This window comes from Panthera onca, chromosome B3 (assembly GCF_046562875.1).
Source record: "Panthera onca isolate mPanOnc1 chromosome B3, mPanOnc1 haplotype 2, whole genome shotgun sequence".
NCBI lineage: Eukaryota > Metazoa > Chordata > Mammalia > Carnivora > Felidae > Panthera > Panthera onca.
Window position 1 is genome coordinate 61679955 of NC_138344.1, and position 25636 is coordinate 61705590.

General features: G+C 39.0%; 1 protein-coding gene across 1 annotated transcript in view; it reads right to left on the minus strand.

Moving 5' to 3' along the window:
* CHP1 (calcineurin like EF-hand protein 1) overlaps positions 1-25636 on the minus strand; it is a 45822-nt gene that overhangs the window by 8560 nt on the left and 11626 nt on the right. Inside the window, exons 3-4 of the mRNA XM_060618903.3 lie at positions 14570-14650; positions 10275-10402 (exon numbers count right to left, since the gene is read on the minus strand). Of these exons, the coding sequence (XP_060474886.1) occupies positions 10275-10402; positions 14570-14650 (209 nt within the window). The remainder of the gene's footprint in view (positions 1-10274; positions 10403-14569; positions 14651-25636) is intronic.

Below are 25636 nucleotides of genomic sequence, written 5' to 3' on the forward strand. Positions count from 1 at the left end.
GTGAACCACGACATCATGACCTGAGCCAAAGTTGGCCACCCAAGTGACTGAGCCACCAAGGTGCCCCATGGAGGTTTTGATTCCAAAGGAAAGGAGACAAAGATCATTAGTATTCCTAAAGGAATATCTGTTTAAAATATTCCCCAAAGTGAAAACACAGACACACACATACCCCCGTACATGCTGTCAAGTTTCTAAAATACATCAAATGTGTTACCTATTAAGCAATCTTCAGGATGATTTCAGAAGGGAAATCTATATATAACCCATATATAGTTATGCTATATAACCCATAAATAACTTTCTGAATTTTTTTAAACAACATTTTTTTTGTTTCTTTTTTAAAACAACCATTTATTTTCATTTTTTAAAAAGTAATCTCCATGCCCAATGTGGGACTCCAACTCATGACCTTGAGATCAAGAGTCGCATGTTCTACTGACTGAGCCAGCCAGAATTTTTTAATCAGGTACCTCTTATAAACACACCTCTTTCGGGACACCTGGGTGGCTCAGTCGGTTGAGCATCCAGCTTTGGCTCAGGTCATGATCTCATGGTTTGTGAGTTTGAGCCTGGCATCGGGCTCACTGCTGTCAGCACAGAACTGGCTTCAGATCCCGTCTCTCCCTCTCTCTGCTCCCTTCCTGCTCGCGCTCTCTCTCCCTCTCTCAAAGATAAGTAAACATTAAAAAAAAAAAAAAAAACAACCCACCCCTTTCTGCCAAGGTATTTACAGAAGCTAGAACTGTTAATTCTTAAAACCTAGCTGCCAAGGACTAAAGGTTTCTATCCCCCCAGTCCCGACCAAAATTCCTATGTTAGAACCCTCAATCCCCAATGTGATGCTACTAGGAGGTGGGGCCTTTGGGAGGTAATTAGGGTTAGATCAAATCATGAGGGCGGGGCCCTTGTGATGGAATTAATGCACTTATAAAAGGAGGAGACAGGAAATCTCTCCTTCTGTCTCCACCTCTTTCCCCATGTGAGAATAGGGCAAGAAAAAGGGAGCCCAGTCTGGGTGAATCAGGACACTCGCCAAAGAACCTGACTATGCTGGCCCCCTGTTCTCAGACTTCTAGTCTCCAGAAATGTGAGAAATGTCTGTTTAAGCCACCCAGTCCATGGTATTCTATTACAGCAGCCTGAGCAGACTAAGACATCAGGTAAATTCAGAGATTACCTGATAGGACCTTTCAGGAAAAAAATGCAGCAATAGTAGTTATTTCTTAACTGACTTGGATTCCAATCAGGCAGTTCTGGCCCTGAACCAGCAAACACATTTTTCCCAAGATAACAAATGATCAAATGTGCAAATGACCGAGCGTTTTTGTTAACAATGCCCTATTTTCTCTTCTCATCTCTCCCTCTCTTTCTCAATTAAGTAGGCTTCATGCCCAGTGCAGAGCCCAACACAAGGCCTGAACTCACGACCCTGAGATCAAGACCCAGGACGCTTAACTGACTGAGTCACCCAGGCACCCTTCCTCTTGTCATCTCTCTTTCATCTCCCTATTCTTGGTCCTGTGATTTGGACTCCCCTAATCTTGAGCTGTCCATGGCTTTAATCTAGTTCCATGGCTTTAAATGCTTTCTAGCGCTCATGATTCCCAAATGTGCAACTTCAGCTTTGACCTCTCCTCTGAGCTCCTCACATGGATGTCAAAGCAATATGGTGGGGTGCCTGGGTGGCTCAGTTAGTTAAGCATCAGAGTCTTTTTTTTTGGGACAGAGAGAGACAGAGCACGAACGGGGGAGGGGCAGAGAGAGAGGGAGACACAGAATCGGAAGCAGGCTCCAGGCTCCGAGCCATCAGCCCAGAGCCTGACGCGGGGCTCGAACTCACGGACCGCGAGATCGTGACCTGGCTGAAGTCGGACGCTTAACCGACTGCACCACCCAGGCGCCCCTAAGCATCAGAGTCTTGATTGCAGCTCATGATCTCACCATTCTTGAGTTCAAGCCCCATGTCAGGCTCTTTGCTGACAGGGGAGAGCCTGCTTGGGATTCTCTTTGTCCCTCTCTCACTTCTCAAAATAAATAAATAAATTTAAAAACGACACTTTAAACAGTGCTGGGCACATAGTAGGAGCTCAATAAATGTCACCTCCCTACCATTACCTCTCTGCCTTCCTTTCTCACCACTCACTTCTTTCTTGGGACAGCTGCTTTGTTCTCTGAACAGATCAAGTACTCATGGACCCTACTTGTTCCCTGTGCCTAGAGCTCTCTTCTGTTCTCTGCATGGCTGGTTCATTTTTAGCTCAGAGAGGCTTTCACTCACCACTCCTTGTATGCAGTGACATTCCCTATCACTTTCTCATCTCACCTTATTCATTTCCTTTACAGAACCTGCCACAGTCATAAAGTCGTAAGATTTATTTCTTCGTCTGTCTTTTCCCATATATAGTCTGACTCCCTTATGAGATCATAAGCTCTATGAAAGCAAAGACCTTATCTGATTTATGCATCATTGTACCAAAGACCTAAATTAGTACCTGGCAAACAGCACTTGCTCCAATATTTGCTTAATGAAAAAATCAAATGAATGATTTTAGTCAAATCTTTACTTTTTAATCATTGATTCTTTCTTTCTTTCTTTCTTTCTTTCTTTCTTTCTTTCTTTCTTTCTATGTTTATTTTTGTGAGAGATACAGACAGATCATGAGTGGGAGAGGGGCAGACAGAGGGAGACAAAGAATCTGAAGCAGGCTCCAGGCTCTGAGCTGTCAGCACAGAGCCTGATGTGGGGCTCGAACCTATGAACCATGAGATTATGACCTGAGCTGAAGTCATGTGACTTAATCGACTGAGCCACCCAGGTGCCCAATTCTTCTTTTTTTTAAAAAAAGGCTTTGGTAAAATATACATAAAATTTACTATTTTGACCCTTTTACAATGTACAGTTAAGTACATTCACATTGTTGTGTGACCATCACCACTATCCACTCCAGAATTTTTTCATCTTCCTCATGAAACTCTGATCCATTAAACAATAACTTTCCATTTCCTTCTATCCTTAGCTTGACAACTTTTTCTCTATGACTGTGGGCTACTCTAGGAGCCTCACCTAAGAAGAATCAAACAATATTTATCCTTTTGTCTGACTTTTTTTTTTTAAGCATAAGTAGATTCATCCAAGTAGCGTGTGGCAGAATCTCCTTTTTTGAGGCCAAATAATGTTCCACTGTATGTATACAATGCATTTTGTGTACCCTTTCACCTGTTGGTGAACATTTGGGTTGCTTCTACCTTTTAGCTATTGCGAATATGCTGTTCACTATTTCTTCTTGGCCACTTTCCCTAATTCCACTTTACCAATACTCCTATCATCCAAATAAAATAGCTTCACGCAGACAACTTACTTCCCTTCCCACATCATTCATTATGAAATCACTAGGAGGCCGGGGTGGCTCAGTCGGTTGAGCATCCAACTTCGGCTCAGGTCATGATCTCACGGTTCCGTGAGCTTGAGCCCCGCGTAAGGCTCACTGCTTTAAGCACAGAGCCTGATTTGGATCCTCTGTGCCCCTTCCCTGCTCATACTGTCTCTCTCAAAAATAAATAAAGCGTTTAAAAAAAGAAATAATAAAAATTAAAAACTGAAATCTTTTAAGAAGACAATTAGAACATCAACAGGGAAGTTTATAAACCTCTCCCCTACCTACCACACCCTGGACCACCACAAGGTGGGGTGCACCTTTCATGTAGGACATTACAACCTCACTGATCTGAAGAGGAGATAGAGCAATTAGTAACCGTTCCCAAGAGACAGAGCAGTAGTACTATGTGTGCTTAGGTATAGTTCAGCCTTGGGGGTTTCCCTTGACATTCTTTCACTGTAGCATAAGAAAGAAATAAGACAAAGTGTGCTCTCAGAGCTCCTGTTCTGTATAAAAGATGGATCGTAATCAAACTTGGTTCCAGAAACTCATATTTTAAACTAATACACCCCCTATGGAAGGGAAATGTGTCTTAGTGGCAAATATATCGCTAGATATACAATGTTAAGTTGCTCTCAGTCTACACCAGGAAGCGCCATCTTGCTGCTTTCATAGCTCTGTGGGAAATTCAGAGAAAACCAATATATAAACATAAGTAGATATCCAGGACTTTCCTATAGGTTTGGTTTCATCGATCTAATTACATGAATGTAATCTCAACAGATAGGCTGCAACAGAATTCTTTTTTTTTTTTTTTTTTTTAAATAGGCTCCACGCCCAGTGTGGATCCCAACGCAGGGCTTGAACTCATGACCCTGAGATCAAGACCTGAACTGAGATCAAGAGTCGGACACTTAACCGACTGAGCCACCCAGGTGCCCCAGATTGCAAAAGAATTCAATTGGTTTTCAGCTTCCTGTAAAAGTTGGTTTGAAAGCCAAGATTAAAGTAATGGTAAAAACTATGGATAACTTGCACAGCACTTTGCTATTATTCTATCTCATCCTAAAGTTTGCCATTTCTGTGGCATTCAGATCTTCCTCCTTCCTAACAGACTCTCATCTACAGCTGTCTGTCTCATTTCCGTCAGATGTGAACAGGGAAACACATAGCCTAGTTGTTGAAAGCCATCATATGACCATGAGGAGCCATGCCTTTGGATGAAGCAGATCCTAAGGATGGCAAAGTAGAGCAATAGAAAAAACACAATAAACTCTGACACTTGCCTGACTTGTAAAGTGAGATAATACATTTAACTTATTGTCCAATCCAGATGAGTCAGCTAAAGGTATCCTAACTGATACACCAAGTAACTTCCAAATCTGTTTGGAATATTTTCTTTGGGGTCAGTGTGAACTAATGTACTTAGACCACAGCAATTTATAAAGGAAATAAACTACAAAGAAAGGACTCTACAGATGTGTTGCATAAAATATCTGGATCAAGCTATGGGAATCCAAAGCTAATGAACTGCAGTTTTTTTCTCTTCTTACTATTATCTGCTTGCTGAGTAAAAGGTCTATAATGCAGAAATTTTACCACAAGGGGTTCAATTTGCTTTACGTACTTGTTTATCTGTTTCTTCTATTGTGGTAAAATACACATAGAATTTACCATCTTAACATTTTTACATGTACAGTTCAGTGGCATTAAATACATTCACATTGTATAATCATCACAACCATCCATCCCTGTAACTCTCTTCATCTTGTAAAACTGAAACCCTATACCTTTATTATTTTTTTTTAATGTTTATTTCTTTTTGAGAGAGAGAGCGAGAGCACATGCAGGGGAGGAGCAGAGAGAGGGAGACAGAGGATCTGAACTGGGCTCTACACTGACAGCAGAGAGCCTGATGCAGGGTTCAAACTCATGAACCATGAGATCATGACCTGAACCGAAGTAGGACGCTTAACCAACTGAGCCACCCAGGCACCCCCCGTATACCTTTAAATAATAACTCCCCACTCTCCCTTCCCCCTATCCCTTGCAACCACCATTATATTTTCTGTCTTTAAGATTTTGACTACCTCTAAGTCCTCATAGAAGTAGAATCATACAGCATTTTTTTGTGAGTGGCATTATGCCTCAAGTGGTATAATGTTGTAGAATATTTCAATTTTCTTCATTTTCCAGGCTGAATAATATTCCCATGTATTTATATAGCCCATTTTTGCCTACCCATTCATTCTTGGACGGACACTTGAGTTGTTTTCTCATTTTAGCTATTGTGAATAATGCTAAGAACATGACTGCCTGTACAACTATCTCTCCAAGATCTTGCCTTCGATTCTTTTGGATATATACCTGGAAGTGGAAGTGCTAAATCATATGGTAATTCTATTTTTAATTTTTTGAGGAACCACCATACTATTTTCCACAGTGGCTACACCACTGCCAACAGTGGACAAGGGTTACATTCCTGCCAACAGTGGACAAGGGTTCCAATTCCTCTGTATCCTTGTCAACACTTGTTATTTTCTGTTTTTATTTGTTTTTTGATAGTACCCATCCTAACGGGTATAAGATAGTATCTCATTATAGTTTTTGTTTGCATTTCTCTAATAATTAGTGATGTTGAACATCAACATCATGTGTTCGTGGGCCATCTACAAAGCCTGATGTGAAGCTCAAAGTCACGAACTGTGAGATCATGACCTGAGCCAAAACCAAGAGTCAGACACTTAAGTTGAGCCAGCCAGGTGCCCCCAATTTCTCTAATTTTTTAAATGTTTATTTATTTGTTTTGAGAGAGAGAGAGAGTCAAGCAGGAAGGGGCAGACAGAGAGAGCGAGACACAGAATCCAAAGCAGGCTCCAGGCTCTGAGCTGTCAGTACAGAGCCTGGTGAGGAGCTCGAACCCACGGACTGCAAGATCATGGCCTGAGCCGAAATCCAACACCCAACCGACTGAGCCACCCAGGTGCCCCAGATATAGCCCTTAAAACATTCATTCTATGAGATTTAGCCCAACATTTTTCAGGTTATCAGTATCTCTTCTGGCTCTGATTCTGTGGTGTCTTGTATTCACTATGCCTACAAGTTTACAGTCAACCAGAAACTTGATATATTTGCTTATTTCAGATTCAATAAAAGTCACTGATGAAAAGAACAACGAAAAGCAAAAAGAGCCCTGCAGCAGACCACTGGGAACCTCTTTCTGGTCTGACACACATTCATACCTTTTGGGTATTCTAACCTACTGCTCCATTGTATACAACAAAATACTGACAAAGACTTTATTAAGTGTTTTTCTAAAATCTATTTTACATTAACAAATGCCATGAAAGAAATACACAAAGAGAAACATGTGGAATGTGTTTCTCTATTGCTTTCACCAATGTACTGTTGGCTGTTTTCTTTTTCTTTTTTTTCTTACTTATTTTAGAGTAGAGACTCACAGGAAGTTACAAAAAAAAAATACATAGGAAGGTCCCATATACTTTTCACCAGCGTTCCCTGATGTTTAATATCTTGCATTAACTATAACATACCATCAGAATCAAGAAATCAACAGTGGTACAATCCACAGAGCTCACTCAGATTTCACTGTGTGTGTAGTTCTGTGCAATTTTATCCACCTATGTAGTTTTGTGTAACCATCACCACAGTCAAGATACAGAGCTGTCTGAAACAGATTCACAAATACAGAGACAAAATAGTAGTTGCCAGAAGGGAGGTGGGTGAGAAGATGAGCAACAGGTGAAAGGGATCAAAAAGTACAAACTTCTAGTTATAAGTCACAGGGATGTAAAGTACAGCACAGGGAAAATGATCAGTAATAATTGTAATAACTTTGTATGGTGACAGATGGTAACCACACTTATTGTGGTGAGCATTTCATAATGTATGCCATGCATACATATGACATTATGCATTTGACATAAATGTCAAATCACTATGTGGTACACCTGAAACTAATATACTGTATGTCAACTATACTTCAATAATAATAAAAAAGATAGACAGCTGTAATGTTACACAGCCTCTAATGTTATACCCTGTTATTTAACATATAATACAGAAGCACATAAGCTTACATATTTGACTTTATGCATTCAAAACTATTCTGAGATAGCGTCAGTAGGATTCACCAGACTGCCAAAGGAATTCATGACTTGAAAAAAGTATAGCCCATGCTAGAGAGGGAATTCAGGTAAAAGGTTTGTGTTAGGTCCGATGACCTTTAAAGTCTCCTCTAATCCTGGATTAGAAAAGCAAGCATAGTTTCGTGGAGCACAGAATGTCTCTTAACTGTCTTCTCCTTAACTAACTCACTTGATTCATGGATGCTCCCCTTCCCTCTGCAAACTGTCCGAATAGATGGGGTGGCTCACTGCATACTCGTAGCTAATGGGCAACACCTGAGTGTCTACTCCACCAGCTGAAATGGATGGTCACCAAGAGTCAGATGTATCCACTGCCCTAAAACTGTGCTATGTGTACTTAATTTAATAAAACTATATAATAAATACAAAATGAAATATGTACGTGGAAACAAAGTTATTGTTTTTACGAAAATTAGATTACTTCTGAAAGGCTCAAAATTAAGTTACTGAAAAAAAAAACAACTGCTGCTAAGCTAAGTGTGGCAGAACAACTGTAAAAGATTAAGGAAAAAATGTAAACACCAGAAAGATTCTATTTGCGGAGTGCTTTACAAGTATCTTTAAATTCTCTTTCCACTTGAAAGAAACTGCAACCAGAAACCCCAGACTATACATTATGGATGTGCTTTATACAAAAACATCACATGATTCCCATCTGCAGACTTTTATGAAAACAAAACAAAAAGTCTTAGTCCTTCATCAAAAGATTGGGCAGTGAATGCGTTTTCAAATATTTTAAGGTAAAATAAAATGTTAAATCATGTATACTCTTCTATGATTCCATGCCATAGCTGGCTTTTTCAATTATTGATCAAGTCCTGGTCTGACCACATTGAATAAGAAATTTTCTATTATGCTAATGCCAGAATCAGGCAAACATGTACTAAATATATGCTGAAACTTAAAAAGAAATTGTTTTTTGATGTTTATTTATTTTTTTTATTAAAAAATTTTTTTTTTCAACGTTTTTTATTTATTTTTGGGACAGAGAGAGACAGAGCATGAACGGGGGAGGGGCAGAGAGAGAGGGAGACACACAGAATTGGAAACAGGCTCCAGGCTCCGAGCCATCAGCCCAGAGCCTGACGCGGGGCTCGAACTCACAGACCGCGAGATCGTGACCTGGCTGAAGTCGGACGCTTAACCGACTGCGCCACCCAGGCGCCCCAATGTTTATTTATTTTTGAAGTAGAGAGAGACAGAGCGTGAGCAGGAGAGAGGCAGAAAGAGAGGGAAAGACAGAATCCGAAGCAGGCTCCAGGCTCTGAGCTGTCAGCAGAGCCATGAGATCATGACCTGAGCCGAAGTTGGACACTTAACCGAATGAGCCACCCAAGCACCCCTATGCTGAAATTCTTAAAACGTTAAGACATAGGCTTTGTCTCAAGTAGTATTTAGTCTTGAAAGGAGAAATGGGAATTCACTAACAAACATAAAGTATTCCATAAATTTGAGAACAACTCATTAGAGTTCTATTTTCTTCTATACTGTTTTGTTTGTACTTAAGTTTTCTGCTCTTCAGTAAGGTACCCGATATTGTGGTAAAGAAGAACAGTATTTTGCTATTTTAGTTCAAAAATCTTTCCTGTCCTATATAACAAAATTTATTTCAGTGCTTCTGAAACTCTTTACCAAGACAGGAGTGAAGTTATAGTCCTATAGCCAGGGAGATCTGAGGATGTAGCCCAAAGGCCATAAATTAAAAGTTTCAGTTTCAATTACCCATGTTTCATTTTTCTTTTCTTTTTTTTTCTTCTTAAGCAATCTCTATGCCCAACATGGGGCTGGAACTCATGACTCTAATATCAAGAGTCACACATCTACTGACTGAACCAGCCAGGTGCTCTGCATCTTTCAAATGTATGTCAACTTGGCATTATATTCTATGATTTATCTATATTTATTTCAATATTAAAAAGCCTTTTATTTTACTATAAATCAATAAAATCCAATATAAACCTGAAGGGCCCCATTTATTCTGTGGCTTCAAAGACCTCTCTGTATACCACTGTACACTCTTGCAAGAAAAGCTTGGGCTCATCAATGCAATACAATTTCAATTTCAACTTACGTTGAATGTAAAGAGAAATTCAATTTCAATTTCTGGAGAACTGTTGTAAGGGATTTGGCAATACCATACATGAGCCAACAAGGGCAGAGGGAAATATAACAAGTGTCCAAGGAAAGGAGGCAAGAGGCATGGGGATAAAAGTTAAATCTTGCACTAAGACAGCTGTCTACCCCTACTCCTACCCCAGTAGCAACCAAATTCTAAGATAGGCTGAGGACTGCCATTTTTCCTTACAGGTGGGGCTGGGTTTTATTCACTGTTGTTGCTCTAGCACTTACACACTGCCTGGCACATGGTAAGCATTCTATGAATTTTAAGGATAATATCAGCAGCTAACTCTTACTGCCGGACACTACTTGAAGTACCTGACATATTACAATTCATTTTATCATTACGACATCCCTATGTGAAATCCCGTAACATCCCATTTTACAGAAGAGGAAACCAAAGCCCAAAGTTTTTAAGTCATTTGCCCAAAATCACATGGCCAAAAAGGGGTAGAGCTGAGATTCAAACCCAGTCAGTTTAATTTCAGGGTCTGAGCTCTTCATCACTATACTCTTGTAAATGCTTCTTCGATGAATGAATGAGTAAATACATGATTTGTAAGAAATGAAAGCAAATATTTTAAGGCAGAAAACTTTATCTCCTTACAGTGCAGTTTGTTGCTTCGGCTATTGAGTGGTTCTGGTCCATTCACATCTTTGCTCTTTTCATTATCCTCAATGGGTCGAAAATGAGCCAAAGTTCTCATGAATCCACGGAAGTTTACCTGGTCCTCTCTGATTGGGAAATGGAACAAACAGAATACCATGTCAATCGAGGTTAATTCTTTCCTAGGAATTCAATATGCTGGCAACAGTTTTAGCTAGAGTGGCCTTAAAGTCCATTTAACGAGGTCTTTCCCCATATGCATGATTCTTTAGGATTCATAAAATACCTTTAGTAAGCATCAACCCAACCTTGTGAGATAGGCATTATTTTTCCCACATTATAAATGATTAACCAGACTCAGAGACGTAACCGAATTTAGCAGGGTCAGAGTCACCTACTGATGTTTCTTGTATCTCTTTTCCCAAGGAGGATTTTGAGTAGCACCAAGGCTACACTATCAGGCAAGCCAGGACTTGAACTCACTGCTGTAGTGGGTTTACATTGAGCAGTAAATTAGCCATGTCAACCCAATGACTCCCCAGCCACCTCTCGTGTTTCCCCTGAAATCACATACACCTATACCACATATTTTAAGGTTAAGGCATATTATGGAAAAGCAACTTCTAAAATAAATATTTTGTTATAAAAGCAATAAATACATTTTTGGAAATTTGGGGGGAAAATAGAAGGAAAAATACCACTCCTAGCTCTATCAATCAATTATAATCATTAATGTATTTTCTTCCATTTATTTTTCTATGCATTCTGGATAGTTGTGTACATACTGTATGCATACACAATTTTCTATCCTTTTTTAAACTTTTAAGCATGTCTCCGATCAACATAAACACTTTGAAACATTTTAAATGTCTGCAAAATAATTGTGTTACTTGTCATGATTTTATTACTCCCTCATAACTGGATAGATTTTTTCCCCCATTTCTCATGATTATGTTTGGAATACTCATATATAAAGCTTTTCTGGTACTTACAATTAGAGAAAATTAATCATGCCACAGGCAAATCAGTAACCCTATGAGAAATAACTGTAGGGGTGCCTGAGTCTAAATTATGGTTGAGCGTCCGACTTTGGCTCAGGTCATAATATCGCAGTTCTTGAGTTAAAGTCCTGCACTGGGCTGTCTGCTGTCAGCGTGGAGCCGGCTTCAGATCCTCTGTCCCCCCATGCCCCTCCAGCATGCGTGCTCTCTCTCAAAAATGAATGAACACTGGGCTGCCTGGGTGGCTCAGTCGGTTAAGCGTCCGACTTTGGCTCAGGTCACGATCTCGCGGTCCGTGAGTTCGAGCCCCACGTCGGGCTCTGTGCTGACTGCTCAGAGCCTGGAGCCTGTTTCAGATTCTGTGTCTCCCTCTCTCTCTGACCCTCCCCCGTTCATGCTCTGTCTCTCTCTGTCTCAAAAATAAATAAACGTTAAAAAATAAAAAAAAAAAAAAAGAATGAACATTTAAAATAAGCTTATAAAAAGAAGAAAGAATTCTAAAACTTGAACGAACAATGTTATTTATTTATTTATATTTTAGAAAGAGAGAGTGTGCACACACAAGCAAGGGAGGGGCAGAGGCAAAGGAAGAGAGAATCTTAACCAGGCTCCATGCTCAGCAGGGAGCCTGATGCAGGGCTGGATCCCATGACCCTGGGATCATGACCTGAGCTGAAATCAAGAGTGGGACACATAACCAACTGAGGCATCCCATTGCCCCCAATATTCTTTAATTAAAGGAAAATATCCAATGTGATATGGTTATTTATCTAAGGTAGTCATGGAAAGAATAGGTTGTCTGGTTCCTGTGGCTACCTAAAAGTAAATCCCACTCTTTTCTTGCCCCATTGAATAGTTGTCATACGTCAAGTCTCTCAAGTGCCAGGCAGAAACACACTGATCAGACTTTCTAAGGATGGAGTTCAAAAGCTAGCTCATGAGCTCAATGTACTCAAAAGAATGACCATTAGTTTTTCAAGTTAGCTATATATTGCTAATGGAGCAGTATCTCATAAAAAAACATAAGATCTGAGTAATCAAGTAATATGGAATAAGATTTGAGTTATATGCCAGAACAAACAGGTTAATGAGTACATATATTATTGACATATGACTCAAAGGTTAAAGGAAACTAAATACTAATGCTCCATTTTCAAATCTCATTAAAAAAAAATTCCACTTGCATAAGAATAGAGAAGAAACAAAAAACCCAGAAACCAAATCTCTGTATCTTATTAAGAGCAAGAAGCAGAAGAGCAGCTTGTTAAGAGCTTAGTGGTGTAGCTCAGTGTGGGCCTCAACTTCCTCATGTGCACCTGCCTACTGTCTCTAGCAGAATGTTGCATAGGATGGCGGCCAATACTGTAGTCACAACAAAGGTGGTTGGGCGTTATAAAACAGCTTCCCAAGAACCGCTTCTTCAAATAATCAATGGTCACCATGGAACTCTGAAAAAATTGTTGGCAAAATGATTCTACTAGGCTTACTTTTCATTCCAAAATGTTTGGATACAAAGCACAGTTGTGAAAGTTATCTCTGGACAGGGTCAATGTTCGGTATGGACTGAAGAGGAAGTGGAAAAAAATGCAAGAATTCAGCACAAACACCACACCTGAAACAAACAGGGTAGTTTCTCAGGGAGAGAAAAAGGAGAAAATGAAGACAGGCAGGAGATTCTTCATGGTCAACATGAATCTGAAGAGAGCAGGTCTCAGTTTGATTAGATTCATGTCTTCAAATAAACTAGCTGCTAGTCTTTCCCCTCTGTCACTCAAATGTACTAAATGCCCAACTTCACAACTTGCAAATTCCTTTGCTCCCAATTCAGAGTTCTAAAATTTCCTCTCCAGGTATTTTATCTGATAGTATCCTCACTGACACTTAGTCTCATTATTAAGAAACTGGCAACCGCTGAACTTGTTAAAGTCCTTTTGGGTCATACAGATAAGTTACAAGGAACCAGGAAGAAATTGTTAAAAAGATTACTTAAAACAATACATAATAAGCTTTATTCAGAAAAAAGTACCTAATCAGATGGATAAATATTTACCCAGTACTTTGATGGCAGTGTATTAGGTAGTGAAGCATATCAAAAGCCGTTAGACCAACCTAAATCTATTTGACAAACTGTGTATGGTGGAGAGGACCGCATCCTTAGCCAATGTTGTAAAAGAAAAATAAAGGCTGTGAAAATGTTCCACATTAAAGGAGGCCAAAGAGACATGACAACAGACTCAGACTGGATCGTGTATTGGAGTGGGGGTGGGGGGGGAGTGCTATAAAGGATATAAAAATTGGCATATGATTGATCTATTAAGATAAAATAGGCAATGGGAGAAACAGGTGAAGACGATCAAAGGGTACAAACTTCCAGTTATAAGATGAATAAGTTCTGGGGATGTAACGCATAGCATGGTGAGAATAGGTAACAGTATTATATTGTATACTTCAAAGTTGCTAAGAGAATAGATTATAAAAGTTCTCATTACACAAAAACAGTCCCTATGTGAGGTGATAAATAGATGAACTAACCTTATTGTGATAATCATTTTTCAATATATACATATATAAAATCACTGTGCTGTATATCTTAAACTTATTCAATGTTTATATGACAATTATATTTCAAAAAAGCTGGAAAAAAGAATAAAATACATAATATTTTATACTAATATTCCAGCAGCTGATAGGTGCTGTAGGTGTAAATTACACATAAGATTTCAAAGACTTAATATTAAAAAAATATAATGTATTAATTTAAAAATATTGATTATATATCGTATGATAATATTTTAAATATATTGGTTAAATAAAGTATATATTAATGAAGTTAATTTAACTTGTTTATTTTTTACTTTTTTTATGTGGGTACTAGAAAATTTCTAATTACATATGCGATTTGATTATATTTTCATTGGCTTGAACTGAGAGAACGCATGCAAATGAGGCAAAATGTTAACAATGTAACAACAGATAAGTCTGGGAGTTCTTTGTATTATTTTCAATTTTTACAAATTTCTATAAGTTTGAAATTATTTCCAAATACAAGTTTAAAAAATTTTAGTTTTACATTAAAGATAAACATAGATTAAAGACAGAAGTTTGAAAACAGGCTTATATACCTATTTGAAATTTAAAAATGCAAAGGAGAATAGAAGAGAAGAGATCTTCTAGATATGACTAAGTTAAGGATGCCCAGTATAATCAAGAGGATCACGGATCTGAGATGACCCAACCAATATCATTATTTCAGATTAGCCTCAGAAAGGAAGCCCAACAACTGCAGGGACTCACCCCTCCGGAAAGAAGGCATTGATGATCCGGTCCCCCAGTGGGTTGATGGCAAGTTCTGGAATCCGTTGGAAATCTTCCCGGCTGCCAAGAGAATCACCTTGAGTTAGAGATTATTGGCCCTTAGCAGGAACTCCTTTAGTCATGCCAGAGTGCAACCTAGCAAGATCATTACCTCATGGAATTTACTTCTGTGGCAAATTATACCAAATAACTGCAAAGAATTGCACTTTAGTAGCTGCCAAGTGTTTCTCACACCAACTCAGGAGTGGAAGAGGCCAGATTTGACTATGCCACATTCCAGTGAATTCAGCACACAAGTTACGTCAATAAACCAACTGACGAACAAATACTGAGCTGTCCCTGTAAATCATTCTTTGAACATTACCATTTTGTACTTGGTTATTAGGTATGGAGAGTGAACAGCAACGCAAAGTATTAAACAACACAGAGTCTGTGGGAGGTAGCAAAAATTCTGTACTCTCGGTGAGATCTACAGCACCTGTGAAAGGCAAGGAATTCTTAGGCAGTGTCTAAGGAAAGAATAAAATGTGACAACTAACTGATTTTCATACTTCCTTGCTCCGATTCTGGCTCTTCTTCCATTTCTCCTACCGACTCAGAGCTAGAGAAGTATTTAAGTTTCGAACCTGGCAAGGGCAATCATCTTCTCACAGCTTGGAAGTTACACTGAAGTGAGTATTATTAGCTGCCATTCACTATATACACATCATGTGTCACTCTGTTTATACACATTATCTCGTTTCTTCAAGGCGTTTTACCTGTACCCTTTTAGAGCTGAGGAAATTGAGAGTCAGTGAGATAAAGTAATTTGCCCTGTGCTACTGAAGTAGTAAGTGGCAGAACCAGGATTTAAATCTAAGTCCCTATGTCAAAGCACATGCTCTTTTTCTTAAAAAACACACACTTCTTTCCCATATTAAACTTTCTGAAAGAAAGGTGCTCTCCCCAAAAATGTTCAATAAGTATTTTCTAAAAACTTCTTAGCTGATATCCTGTGCCAAGAACATAAAGCTGTCTAGAACATATCTGTGCTGTATTCCTCAAAAATATGAATGTCATGAAGGGCAGGGAAAGGCAGAGGATTGTTCCAGATTATAGGGGACTAAAGAAATGTAGAACTGAACTCAATGCATGATCCTTAACTAGGAAAAACATTACTATGAAGGATATTACTAAACCAATAGGTAAAAATGGAATACAGGCCATACAGAACATGGAATTACATAATAGTACTATATCAAAATGCTAAATTTCTTGACTTTGACATGAGAATGTGCTTGCAATAGGAAATACACACTGAAGTATGTGGCAAAATGTTAACTGCTAAATCAGAGTATCAGGTATGTGAAAGTTCTTTGCATTATTCTTGGAACTTTCCTGTAAGTTTAAAATTATTTCCAGATAATGGGGTGCTGGGTGGCTCAGCCAGTTAAGCGTCTGACTTTACCTCAGGTAATGATCTTGCAGTTCGTGAGTTGGAGCCCTGTGTCAGGCTCTGTGCTGACAGCTCAGAGCTTGGAGCCGGCTTCAGATTCTGTGTCTCCCTCTCTCTCTGCCCCTAACCCACTCGCATTCTGTTTCTGTCTCTCTCAAAAATAAACATTAAAAAGAAAGAAAGAAAGAAAGAAAGAAAGAAAAGAAAGAAAACAATTTCCAGATAAAAAGTAAAGAAAAAGAATAATATAAACTTGAATAAACCTGATTCTTTCCTTCAAGATGTTTACTAACAGAAGAGAGAGACCTTATTCCTCTACCTGCTTTGTACTAAGTGCTAATGAAATGTCCCTATTTTATCCAGGAGGCTTCAATGCTCTTGTTCCTCTTAGAATGGTTTAACATTTAGATGGTGCTGAATTAATTCAAGAAGCTCATCTCCAGCACAACTGGTGGTGACACAGGTAGAAACTGACCTGGGGACTGAGCACAAAGCTCTGGAACAATAACTCTGGATTCTAATCTCCCCCTCCCCCCTTTTTTTAAAGTTTATTTATTTTGAGAGAGATAGAGACAGAGAGCAAGCACAGGCCCCAGTGGAGGACAGATAGAGAAGGAGAGAGAGAATCTGAAGCAAGCACCATGCTGTCAGCACAGAGCCTGAAAGTGGGCCTCAATCCTCGTAGCATGAGATCATGACTTGAGTCAAGATCAAGGGTGGGACGGTTATCCAACTAGGTCACCTAGGCACCCCTGGATTCTAATTTTCCTTGATTCCTTAGGGTAATAATTTTTATATCAATGAATGAACCAGAAGAAGCGATTCTTAAGATAACTGGGTTGCTTAAGATGATAAAAGATAAAGGAAACTACGGAGGTCTTGATTATTTAATTCAACAAATGTACTAAGCTCTTATTACATAATTTATTCTGTAATACAAAGTCCACATTATCACCAAGTGGTTCTTCTTCTTTGACACAGGTTAAGAAACAATAACTACTTCCTTCTAAATGAAGATTAAGGCTCATTTGAATTTCATAGCCACATACCTCAGTTTAATGTCTAACAAGCTGAAGTAATTTTAGCTGAAAAAAGGCACAGTTTAAATACCAGGTCTAGTATCAGGTGGAGAGTACACAACCAAGCCTGAACTTCAGTCTCAAAGGGGATCTAGACTTGGACTTCCAATGTCAGTAAGACCTAACCCTGTCCTTTGACACTTTTTAAAAAAATTCTACTCCTGGAATTTAGATTGTATATACAATGCAGTTCCATTAAGACCAAGAGGAATACTATTGATAGTATCAAAATGAAAATGAAAGAATAGAAAATAATCGTTTGTAAGCTGTTAAACAAATATACAGTTTATTTTTATTAGTTGTTCTATAGTAGAATGGAGATCAAGGCAATTTCTCTAAAACAACTTCTTAAATTTGTCCACTAACACAAACTTAATAGAGAAAAATATATCCTCTAAGCAGTACACATCCTACGTGTAAGATTTTGTACAAAATTTGCGTGTACGTTAAAAAAGCATGCCAATATTATAGTCTATCTCATACCTAGGAAAATATTCCTCAAAGATATTTTAAGAGAAGATACATATATATATATATATATATATATATATATATATATATATATATATATATATATTTAAATTTTTTTTAATGTTTATTTATTTTTGAGAGAGAAAGAGAGAGAGAGAGAAACAGAGTGTAAGCAGGAGAGGGGCAGAGAGAAAAGGAGACACAGAATCTGAAGCAGGCTCCAGGCTCTGAGCTGGATCCTGAGCACAGATCCTGACACAGGGCTTGAACCCACGGGACCACAAAATCATGACCTGAATCCAAGTTGGACACTTAACCAACTAAGCCACCCAGGTACCCCAGATATAATATTTTTTTAATGTTTATTTATTTTTGAAAGAGAGTGAGCAGGAGAGGGACAGAGAGAGAAGGGGGCACAGAGGATGTAGAGTGGGCTCTGTGTTGACAGCAATGAGCCTGATGTGAGCCTTGAACTCATGAACCATGAAATCATGACCTGAGCTGAAGTCAGACTCTCAACCGACTGAGCCACCCAGGCACCTCAAGAAAAGATATTATTACTAGAAGTAGGCAAGTCTGAGAACAGAACCATATAACAGCATTCTTTGTGGCCAAGAAATTCCCAGTGAAGAGTAGTTTTCCAGACCTTCACCGGCACAGTGATGTTTGAGAGACTTTTAGTAACCAGAAGTGCCAGCCCTCTACACTGATCTTCACTGTGCAGGTTCCTTCTCTTACTTGGAGAATTAGCCTTACAGTAAACTGTTTGTATTTCAGGATCCTGGGTCGATGCTTAGATGACTTATACATAATGAGGACATTAAAATCTGTTAATAGGACACACTTGTGGGAACATATTAAGAAATTTAAAAGCATTCCATATTCAAGTGATATAATAGAAATAAGTTATTATTTATATTTAACATAGAAATAATTTCCATTATTTAAAGCATGTAATTAATATTTTAGTTTATTTTTTTAGTAATCTCTATACTTAAAACCCCAAGATCAAGAGTCGCATGCTCTTCCAATTGAGCCAGCCAGGCACCCCCATTTAATTAATATTTTAAATTAAATTGATAATATAATTTTGTTGTTGTCTTGATAATAGAGTGATTTTCTTTTTTTAATGTTTTACTTTATTTTTTAAGTTTATTTACTCATTTTGAGAGACAGTGTGTGTGCAAAACTGGGGAAGGGTAGAGAGAGGGAGAGACAGAATCCCAAGCAGGCTCTGCACCATCAGTGCAGAGCCCAGTGTCAGTCTCAAACTCACAAAGCGTGATATCATGACCTGAGCCAAGCCCAAGAGCTGGGCACTCAAAGAACTGTGCCACCCAGGCTCTCCATAATAGAATTATTTTCATGTAAAGTGTCAATAAGTGCCAAATCTAAACTTTGTTAGTTGCTGCAGCATTCCAGGGCCAGACTGGCTCATCTGCAAGGCTACGTGTGACCTCTGGTTGAATATGTTGGGCACACACACATTTACCTTCTCTCATTCTCTAAAACCCCCTGAAATGTCAGCAGAAACACACACGTGATCAGAATATATCCGTGACATAAACAATCAGGGTGGGAGGCGTGTGCTAGTAACCAAGCGACTGTGACAAATTCTGGAAGTAGAAAATAAGTGCAAATGTAGTGACAAGTAGTCAGAGGAGGGCCCACGAAAAGGCTGCAGCACACTGAGAGCCATTCTGCCCTGCAGAATCTCAGCAAGGCACCACACTCAGGACTGCCAGGTAAGGGAAGCCACATTCAGGGTAATTACAGGAATTTTTAAAGAATAGGCCAGCTGCCCAATGCTACCGACGCCCATCTTAACAATATAAAACCATTTGTTCCCAGGACAGCAATGGAGATCTGTTATGGAAAGAAATGGAAAGAGCTACCTGGGCAGGGCTGAATTCAAATATGAGAAGTTGGCCTCTGAGGTGTTCCTCAGTCTTTTTATTTGAAAAAGGGAGGGGGGGGGATCTGTACCCTTGCTCCTTGACTGTACACCCTAAAGTGAGGTCTACCAACTGGCCCTGCTCAGAGAATAGAGGACTTGAAGTCAGCCCTTCCATCCAGGAAAGACCTGTGGTGAAAACAACCACAAACAAACCCATGCCAATTTTCTATAGTAATCCATGCAGGCTTTTTCATAAATATGAATGGACAACCAAAGTTCACCCAATATTTTGGGAAAATTAATTGCACAAAAGAGTAGGATCAAGATGAATACAGGTAACAATAATTCAGGGAACACACGAAAGTTCTAAAAGATTCTAATAAGTAACCCCATAGACATTTGATAAGCTTTTGCATCTATAAAGCAAAAAAAAGTTACTATGATAGAACAGAGGTCAGAGAAAAGAGAGGTCTTTAGAAATTAAAAATAGGCTGTGGACTAATAAAAAAAAGTTCATCAAAATGACTGAAAAATAAATTCAAGGATTTCTTTCAGAAAGCAAAGGAAAAAGTCAAACAGCCAGGAAATATGAGTGAAAGTTGAGTCTTTGTGGCCCAGTAAGCAGCCAACAGATAAGCCATAAATATCAAAAAGGAAAAGAGAGGGGAGGAAATAATAAAAGAAATGAAAGAAGAAAAATTCCCAGCTAATGGATGTATTTTTAGATTGAGAAGGTTCACCTAATACTGAGCAGTGAATAATGAAAAATAACCCACAAAAAGGTACATCTTTGTGAAGTTTCAGAACATCAAAAGGAGATATTTAAAAGTTTCAGAAAGAAAAATTATCTGCTAAAAGAGTGAGAATTAGACTAGCATCACAGTTCTCATCTGTGAAACCTATTCTGAAATAACTAATACCAGTGTGTACAAGGAAGTGCTTGTCTGGGACACTGAAATCATCTGTCCTCTGAATAAAGTCAAACAAGAAAATAAACCTTAAAAAGCACTCAGTGTTTAAGCAGATAAATGGCTACCATTCAGGACACAATCTCCTAAAATTTACAGGTAGTCTTTTTTTTTTTTTTTTTTTGTAATCCACTCTGACAAATTGCTGTCTTTTAATTGCTATATTATTTTTTTTCATTTTGTTTTAATTAATTTTTTTAAATTACATCCAAGTTAGTTAGCATATAGTACAACAACGATTTCAGGAGTAGATTCCTTAATGCCCCTTACCCATTTAGCCCATCCTCCCTCCCACAACCCCTCCTGTAACCCTCTGTTTGTTCTCCATATTTAAGAGTCTATTATGTTTTTGCCCCCTCCCTGCTTTTATATTATTTTTGCTTCCCTTATGTTCATCTGTTTTGTATCTTAAAGTCCTCATATGAGTGAAGTCATATGCTATTTGTCCTTCTCTAATTTCACTTAGCATAATACTCTCTAGTTCTATCCACTTAGTTGTGAATGGCAAGATTTCATTTTTTTGATTGCCGAGTACACTCCATTGTATATATATATACCACATCTTCCTTTTTTTTTATTTTATTATTTAAAAAAAAATTTTTTTTTTAACATTTATTTATTTTTGAGACAGAGACAGAACATGAACGGGGGAGGGTCAGAGAGAGGGAGTCACAGCATCTGAAACAGGCTCCAGGCTCTGAGCTGTCAGCACAGAGCCGGACGCGGGGCTCGAACTCACGGACCACGAGATCATGACCCGAGCCAAAGTCGGCCACTTTACCGACTGAGCCACCCAGGTGCCCCCCACATCTTCTTTATCTATTCATCTATTAATGGACATTTGGGCTCTTTCCATACTTTGGCTATTGTTGATAGTGCTGCTACAAACATTGGGGTGCATATGTTGGAGAAGTGAATAAAGTACACCAAAGATGGCCAATGGGGCTAAAACAAACTCTGGTCTCTAGCTTAGAAACCTCTCCTCTGGGTTCTTCTTCCTTTGTTTGCTGCACGCGCGAAAACCCCCACAGATATGGAAGCTGACAACTATAAATTACCCTCCCCACTTGCATTTGGCACTCAGATCTTTGGAGAAACAATCTCCTCTGAGCCCCCCGGTGTTAAGTAAATCTCTGATCCACCAAGATCTCCAAATGCTGCCGCTTGGTTTTTCCACCAGTGTTCCAGCCTGGTTCTGTAACACATGTGCCCCTTCGAAACAGCGTACCTGTATCCCTTGGGATAAATACCTAGTAGTGCCATTGCTGGGTCATAGGGTAGTTCTATTTTTAATCTTTTGAGGAACCTCCATACTGTCTTCCAGAGTGGCTGCACCAGTGTGCATTCCCAATAGGCAGTCTTTTTTTTTTAAGTGATATGTAACAACACAGCCAACAAGCAATTCCCAGTAAAAACTTTCTTGCAGAGTTTAGCTGGTTTGTACTATCCCCTGTAGTCAACCTAAACTGCATGATTTAACATCGAGGAATATTTTTCATCATGGGATTATTTCAGAAAAAGTATTTTTTTAAATGTTTTTATTTATTTTTGAGACAGAGAGAGACAGAGCATGAGCAGGGGAGGGGCAGCGAGGGAGACACAGAATCTGAAGCAGGCTCCAGGCTCTGAGCTGTCAGCACAGGGCCTGACGCGGGGCTCGAACTCACAGACTGTGAGATCATGACCTGAGCCGAAGTTGGATGCTTAACCGACTGAGCCACCCAGGCGCCCCCAGAAAAAGTATTATGTGACAAAGAGTCAATATTAAAATTGCTCAAAACAGAGGCTATTTTTCAAGCAAACTTTTACCAAAGTATAACATACCTACAGAAAAGAGCACAAATCACAAGTATTTGGCATGATGACTCTTACCAAGTAAAGATTATAACCAGCACCCAAATCATGAAATGGTTTATGATCTGTACCCAAACACCTCCTTCATGCTCCTTTGGTCTCTACCTGCTCCCCTCCACAAAGGATAATCATTATCCTGACTTCTAACACCATAGATTAGATCAGTACAGAAGATATTTAAACAAAAGAAATCATCTTTGTATTCAGGTGCTGATCAGGCTCTCATCTTGACCTGACCTACAAAGGACCACTTCAAGACCCCTTACAGGACAGATGCCATTTCAGGAAGGTCAATTTTAACAGCAGTGGTAGAAACATTTGACCCAAAATAACGGCCTCTGAAGAAAATGAGATTTGTGAGGTTACGGTATATTTTTATATTCTATGAAATATCCATCTGAAAGGTGATCCATGTAAAAAAGTCTATAGGAAAATTCCAAAAATCAATTTGGTAAATACTGTTTATAATACTCCCTTTTTGAAGAGGCCCAATTCACTTAAGCATATTAAAGATGCTAGGAAAACCCATAAAAAAGAAGCCTGTTAAACCTTGTTTACCAAGCTTTGCACAGTTCATTTATTTAAAAAAAAATTTTTTTTAAACATTTATTCATTTCCTGAGAGAGAGTCAGAGTGTGAGTAGGGCAGGGGCAGAGAAAGAGGAAGACACAGAATCCAAAGCAAGCTCCAGGCTCTGAGCTATCAGCACAGAGCCCCACACAGAACTCAAATTTATGAACTGTGAGATCATGACCTGAGTTGAAGTCAGACACTCAACCAACTGAGCCACCCAAGCACCCCGTATTTATTTTTTTAATGCTTTAATGCTTATTTATTTTTGAGAGAGAGAAAAAGAGAGAGACAGACAGAGCAGGAAAGGGGGAGGGGTAGAGAGAAAGGGAGACACAGAATCTGAAGCAGGCTCCAGGCCCTGAGCTGTCAGCACAGAGCCCGATGTGGGGCTCGAACACATGAACCATAAGATCGTGACCTGAGCCCAAGTCGGACGCTTAACCAACTGAGCCACTCAGGCGCCCCAAGCTTTGCACAGTTTAGTCGATAATTATGTTTCTTCTTTTTATGCAACACCTACTGGCAGACCAAGGAACTGGTATTCTATAAAACATACTTTGGGGCAAATCTCTGAAAGCACTCGGCAGAAGCTCAATTCCTAATCAAAGCCTTCCAAAGTTTCTGCTTTATGTTCCCACTGGGACTGACACTACAAAAGAATACAAATGCTGTGGATGATACATGGTATAGCTTCTGACTCTGCTGAATTTGGCTTCAGGTCTCAGACATGGAGCATCATGGAAGAGGAAAGTAAAGAAAATGTAGAAAGGAAAATATTTCTGCCAAAAGCCTTCTTAAGAAAGTAGATCCTATTCTAGGGAACAAAAGATTAGTCACTTGCATTTGGCTGAGTACCCTGAAAAAGTCAAGACAGGACTTGAGCTGGGTTTGGCAGTAAAGGCTAGAAAGAACTAAATTATGCTATACTACAGAAGATTTTAGAGTCTAGCAGGTATTCTCTAAGGCTAGAGGGAGTAGAAGAGAAGATGGACTGGGGAAGAGGGTAGACAATCTAAGGGATGGCCAGAGACAGAGATGGTAGTGTCAGGAAGCATAGCCAGAGCAATGCCCTGATAGTAGGTGGGTCCAAAACATGATTTACATATAATATGCTATTGGTTTACTAGGTAGTACAATAGGGTAATTTCCTCTTATACTCCAGGCTTGGGATAATCCCATATTTTGATTCACACCACATGGAGATCAAAGCACAAATTTAAGACCTAGAGCTTTGTAAAACTGAGTATAAAAAATCAGTTAGATCTAGGTAACTAGGAAATAAAAAAATATCGCATCACTTTCTACCACCTCTTCCCCAACCAAGAATGTATAAAACCAGCACTGAGAACAGTACCCAGCACATCACAGACAGTCAATAAATACCTATCAGATGAGTAAATTAGTTCACTGGCTTTCCATAGAGTATGAAATGGTGTTTTAGCAATTGAGCAAATCTTACCAAGATTTAAAAAAAATTTTTTTAACCTTTATTTATTTTTGAGACAGAGAGAGACAGAGCATGAATGGGGGAGGGTCAGAGAGAGAGGGAGACACAGAATCTGAAACAGGCTCCAGGCTCTGAGCCGTCAGCACAGAGCCTGACGCGGGGCGTGAACTCACGAACTGCGAGATCATGATCTGAGCCGAAGTCGGACGCTTAACCGACTGAGCCACCCAGGCGCCCCAAATCTTACCAAGATTTTAATGAGTAGGTAACACTAGTTGACACCTGCAAAATTTTCACCCTAAGAAGAAACAACTCTTTTTATGAAAGTCTTTCCATTGTTTTCTTGCAAATAATGAAAGTGATCAAAACACACATCAACATTTACAGATCACTCAGTTTCCACAAAGAAGAAAAGGACTCAAAATGCATGTGAATTCTAGAACTTTACGTAGTGGTTAAATCTGAATTTATGAGGAAGATGTAAACCTAAACTCAAGCAAATTATTCAAGTATTAGAACTGAAAGAAAAAAAGGATTTTAGTCTGATTTCTTTTTTTAAGTATGTGTATATATTTAAAGTTTGTTTGCTTATTTATTTACTTTTGAGACAGAGAGAGAGGGAGACAGAGAGAGAGAGAGAGAGAATATCCCAAGTAGGCTCCGAGCTACCAGCGCAGAGAGCCTGATGTGGGGCTCAAAACCATGGATTAGGAGACCATGACCCAAGCCAAAACCAGGAGTTGGATGCGCACCTGCCTGAACCACCCAGGCAACCCCTGATGTATTTTTTCAAGTACAAATGTACATAGTCTCTTCAACCAATGGTGCTAGGATAAGTAGACATCCACATGCAAAAAACTAAAGTTTGACTTTTACTTCACACCACACACACACACACACACACACACACACACACATACACGATAACTCAAAATGAATCAAAGACCTAAACAGAAGAGCAAAACTATACAACTTCTAGAAAAAAACACAGAGGTAAATGTTGATGACCTTGAATTTGGCAATGGTTTCTTAGATAGGATACCAAAAGTACATGGACCAAAAAAGAAATTAGATAAGTTAGACTTCATCAAAATTTAAAACTTTTGTGCTTCAAAGAATACTACAAAGACAATGAAAAGACAAGCCACAGAATAGGAGAAAATATTTGTAAATCATCTATTTGATAAGGGTCTAGTGTCTGCAATACAGGAAGAACTCTTGGAAATCAACAACAAAAGACAAACCAATTAAAAAATTGGCAAAGGACTTGAAAAGGCATTTCTCCAAAGAAGACATGCAAACAGGGTTGGGGGGGTGGGTAA